This window comes from Sorghum bicolor, chromosome 3 (assembly GCF_000003195.3).
Source record: "Sorghum bicolor cultivar BTx623 chromosome 3, Sorghum_bicolor_NCBIv3, whole genome shotgun sequence".
NCBI lineage: Eukaryota > Viridiplantae > Streptophyta > Magnoliopsida > Poales > Poaceae > Sorghum > Sorghum bicolor.
Window position 1 is genome coordinate 54239492 of NC_012872.2, and position 5316 is coordinate 54244807.

Consider the following 5316-nt stretch of genomic DNA (forward strand, 5'->3'; position numbering starts at 1 on the left):
AGATATTGTTTTTGGTAAGCACTGTATGCAACCAGATGTTGTAGCTAATATGAAATGTTCACATCTTAGTATTGACTGGATGCAAATTTACAGATCAGAGAAGACATTCTTATATGTTTGATCTGAGAAACTGGTGGAGCTTATGAAGCATATTATCATTGTTACTTGAACAAGAGTCTATACCACTAGATGTAGGAGTAGTGCTATTGGTCTTGCTCATACAATCCAGAAGGACCCAGTTACAAATAATTTTATCTATCAGAATGGAGCAATGGTAAGACAGACCTTATGGTTTCTGTACCTCAAACTAAAAATGCACTCCAATGATTTCCAACGTATCCAATTATCAGACCTTGTTTATGCTCATCTACAATTGATTTTGTTTTGCCATAGCATCAAGGAATTCTCAAAAGTATATCTCATAATGCAGTTGTTTATACGCGTGAACAACATGGTTCCGAATCAACAGCTGCATTCGTTTACAATGTACAAATACAATGGGTTGTGCACAGGGGCGAAGCCACGTTGGCTTTCCCTGGTGCACGTCCACCATGGTAAAATAATAGTTTGTTAATACCTGCCTTAAATTTTCCATATATTTTCTTTCAAATTTTATACATTCCTTTATGTTTGATAGAGTGTGCACCAGGGTTAGTTTTGAGGTGGCTTCGCCCCTGGTTGTGCAGCTGGTCTGCTCAACGGAGGGCGTGGCAAAGCCTCATCTGTCTTTCTAGTAGATTAGTTAATTCAAAGCATGAACCATGAACATGCCAAAGGTGAAGCCATACAACACTCCCACGGATCATTTCTAATTTATATAAACACACTTACTTTTTTGAACAATAAATGTAGATTACATAATTTAAAATCACAACATCAAGTAAGGAGCAACGAAATGAGTAGCAGATTCTGATATCAACTCTTGGTATCCATTTTTCTTGTCAGAGAGGCCAAGCCAACAACTGCTTGCACGTAAACCCAGTCATACAATGTATCATAGAATGTGAAGCAAGCAATTCTCCATTTGGTCTTGAACAATAGGATGCAGAAGACTGTCCAGAGCCCTATCACAAATCCGGAACTCATGCCAAGGAAAAGGAAAACATTGTCGCTTCCATCCTTGTGATCTTCTGGAGCAGCAGGGACCAAGTTAGTTTCAGGACATTTCTTTGTGAGAGGAGGACCGCAGAGACCTGGGTTGCCAACATAGATTGATGCCTGACCATCGAGCACTTGCAGCTGATTTCCAGATGGTATCTTTCCTGATAGATTGTTGTATGACAGGTTCAAGTGGCTCAAATATGTGAGAGCTGATAAGCTTGTGGGGATTTCACCGGATAGCTCATTGTGTGATAGGTCGAGGGATTCTACTTGTGCCAAGTCACCAACTTTTCTTGGAATTTCTCCACTTAAGGCATTCCATGACAAATTCAAATTATTCAGTGCAACAAGAGTGCAGATCTCTTCAGGTATCTCACCAGTAAGATTGTTACAAGATAAATCCAGATTCACCATATAAATTATTTCTCCTGTGTATAGCTGCTCTTGACCTTTTGTGACTACAGTAAAACTGTCATTATAATCCATCATTTCAATTGAATCAATTAGCATTCCAGAAGCCAGTGGATCTTCATAGTCATGGTCGTTGTCACCTGTTGCTGTTAGTGTCATCCTCTTCCAGTTGACAATAGATTTTGGTATGACACCTGAGAAGTTATTGTAGGCAAAGTCCAAATACTGAAGATTAATCAGATTCGCCAATTCCACTGGAATGTGACCGCAAAACATATTATGCCTTAACCGCAAGAAAGTCAAGGATGGTAGCTTATCCCCAATCCATGACGGTAAAGTCCCAAGGAATTGATTATCTGACAGATCAAGGAATATGAGTTCCTGGCAGTTTCGGAGAAATAATGGAAATTCACCAGAGAGGTGGTTATTTCTTAAGCTTAGAGTACGAATATGCAAACTTGTCATGTTTGTTGTGTATTCATAGCCCAGGCAATCAGGAAGCGATCCAGTGAGATTATTACTTGAGATATCTAAGAAATATAGCAACTGCAGCTTGCAAAATGAAGATGGGACAGTGCCAGAAATGGAGTTGTTATATAGAAAAAGTGTTGCAAGCCTGGGCGCTCTAAAATCCATTGGCAGTGGACCATATAAATTGTTTCTACTAAGATCCAGTTCAGTTATATTAATAGGGAGCTTAGGTATTGGACCACTGAACTGGTTAGAACTTAGATCCATTGCAGAAGCTCTCATAAGTTCCATTTGAGGTGATAGAAAACCACTAATTTGATTTCTTCTCATGTTCAGATAGTAAACCGAAGAAGCCATTGTCCAGAACCAATCTGGAACCATGTCAGATATGCTTGTGTTTGAGATATCGAGACTGTACATATTTGTTTGCCATCTGAGCCAAGTTGGAAATTTAGGCCCCAAGATGCATGACCGAAGTTCAAGCACTGTAAGATTAAAGGGAGGAACCCAAGTCGAGTTCACTCTGATGGCTATGGAGTTGTCAGACAGAGACACGCTGTCCAAGTTTACTAGCCCTGACAAATGCCCTTCATGCAAGTCACCGTCTAGGTTATTGGAGCTTAGGTCTAACTCTCTTAGATTTGTGAGCTGTCCTATCGACAGTGGCACGGGACCGGTGAGGTTGTTGGAGCTTAGGTCCAAGTCAGTTAGATACGTGAGCTGTCCTACCCACAGTGGCATGGAACCAGTGAGCTTGTTATCACCAAGATCAAGCCATGCCAAATTTCTGAAGGTTTCTAATTTGGCTGGTAGGTTTCCTGTCAGATTGCTGAAGTGTACAACCAATGTTTTCAATTTGTTCCATGAACAACTTGGTAAACGTTTGAAAAATTCTGCTATACTACCATTGATGTTGTTAGACAAAAATAACTCTTCCAGACTACAAAGATTTTTCAAGTTTGAAGGTATCATGCCCACAAGGTCATTTCCTGATAAATCAAGTCGCACCATGGAGGTCATATTCCCTAACTCATACGGAAATGGACCATGCAAGTGATTGAATGAGACATCAAGTTGCTTGAGGCTAGTTAAATACCAAAACCAGTTGGGTGCGATATGCTTGTGGAAACGGTTAGCCGAAATGCTGAGAGATTCAAGAGATGTCAGATTTGAATCCGAAAGAGAATCTGGGCAGGTGCTAAGGTCACAGAAAGAAAGATCAAGACTCACAAGAGAAGGAAGCATGTTCACGACGGAAACCCAGTTGGTGATGGTACTGAGGTTCACCCAGCTCATGTCGAGGTGCTCAAGGGATGATAACCGTGACAGCCAGGTGATATCAGTGGAGTGCGTGTCACCAAAAATGGAATCAAGATTCATGTAACGCAAGTTGGAGAGGTTACCGAGCTGTGGTGGTATCCTTCCAACTAAGCTGGACATCGACAGGTCGAGATATCTCAATTCATGTAAAGAGCCCAGGAACTCAGGTATTTTCACCATGCTGAACCGGTTGCAGCTAAGGTCGAGATACTGCAAGTGCTGCAAAGCAACAAGTGAGGAGCTTATGTTACCTCCAAGCACCTGCTTAACACAGTTGTAGTAGTCCGGGCCTTGTAGATCGAGCTTAACAACATGACCTGTTGTGTTACTGCATTGGACGCCCTTCCATTTGCAACAGTTATCTCCCTCCCCCCATGATGACAGGCGGTTTGCAGGGTCTGAAAGGCCAGCTCTGAAGGCGAGGAGAGCTGACCGTTCATGGGCTATGCACCTCTTGAATGTATTATTTGTGTGGGTAGATGCCTCTGTGGAGCTCTTGATGTGGGTAAAAACGAGCAGGGTTATGGCTATCTGGATGCCGGAGATGTCAAGCCTGGCCATGAAAAGATTCTTGCTTTGCTTTGCTTTGGATCTATCTGTTCTTCTTTGCGAGGAGCGCTTTGGTCTGAAGTAATATAACAAGTTAATCTACCTTTATGTGATTGATGTCCTCTGAGTGACTGGTGTGTCATGAAAAGATTGGAGAAGCAATTTCCTAGCTCCTGCCAGTCAAAGTCATAGTCCAAAAATTGAAAGATTGCCGGTGCTATTCTAGGCCATATATTCGTAAGGCCAAAATTTCTTTATGTTATGTTTTTCATCAAATAATTTCTTTCTTTTTGAGAAGATTAAACGGATGTCCATGCTATTTATTGATAGGGCCTAAATTGACCAATGCAAGCACCTTTTTTATTAATTTTATTTATTAGTTATCAATATTATTATTGTTATCATCATCATTATTGTTATTATTATGGACGTTGTTGCCACTTGATTAAGTACTCCCTCCATTCATTTATCTCCATCTAAATTAAAAATTTTTATTCAAAATCTCTTTCATATTAGTTTGGAACTTGACTATATTTATTGTCCTTTTGCTGCTCATTACCCACCATTTGTCTGTATTTATTGTCTCTTTGTTGTTTATTGGTTGTTCTTTGCATGTGGCTCCTCATGTATGCTCAACCCGAGATGATTAAATACAAAGTTGTTGGGGAACAGCTGCATCCTTCCCCCTGGTAGCGTCGAAGGTTATCCTTCACCCGAGGAACCTCCGACGCCTGAAGCGTCGGAGGATATCCTTCAGGCGTCGGAGGATATCCTTCATCGGAAAATACTAATGTTGACGACTCGTCTGGTCGTGCTAAGTGTGTGCAGGGACTGAGACACCGGCGGAGGTCCACGAGCAAGGAAAGGGGGGAACCTCCGACCCTCCCGGGTCGGAGGACGGCGGGAGAACGCTGCCAGGCCGAGGGACCTCCGACTCGACCAGGCTAAGGAGGAACTCCCGGGGTGGCCGGGTCGAGCAACCTCCGGCCCAGCCAGGCAGAGGAACCTCCGACACTGAAGCGTTGAAGGATCCGCAATTGGGCGGAGGATCCAAGCCTCCGACCAGCTGAAGCCCCAGACAGAGGATAAACGAAGGGCTTGCAATGTGAAATTACGCAGGTGACTTAGGGTCAGTAGACTGTGATGTAAGAATATACCGGAATATCCCCCCACCGTCACGGGGTATTTATGTAAACGTCATTAGGTCGGTTTCCAGGCCCTATATAAGAGGCGTGATGCCGTCATTAATAAAGAGAGAGAGCATTCACTGTATTCACCTACTGTTGAGTTCACTGCTCGCTAGCGCTCAAACCTCTCACGGTACCGAGTGAGAAGGTTCTCGATCCACCGTATTGCTGGGAAGTGCGGAGAGCATTTTCCCAACATTGGCGCCCACCGTGGGGCTCGAAGGATAACCTGCGATGGCTGGGAAGAGAACAAGCACCACAAGACCTCGGGCAGAAC

General features: G+C 43.0%; 1 protein-coding gene across 1 annotated transcript; it reads right to left on the bottom strand.

Annotated features, from left to right (window-relative positions):
* LOC8082499 (probable leucine-rich repeat receptor-like protein kinase At1g35710) lies at nt 703–4486 on the bottom strand. Its single transcript, XM_002458064.2, has one exon. The coding sequence runs from the start codon at nt 3862–3864 to the stop codon at nt 916–918; it is 2949 nt and encodes a 982-aa protein (XP_002458109.1). The 5' UTR covers nt 3865–4486; the 3' UTR covers nt 703–915.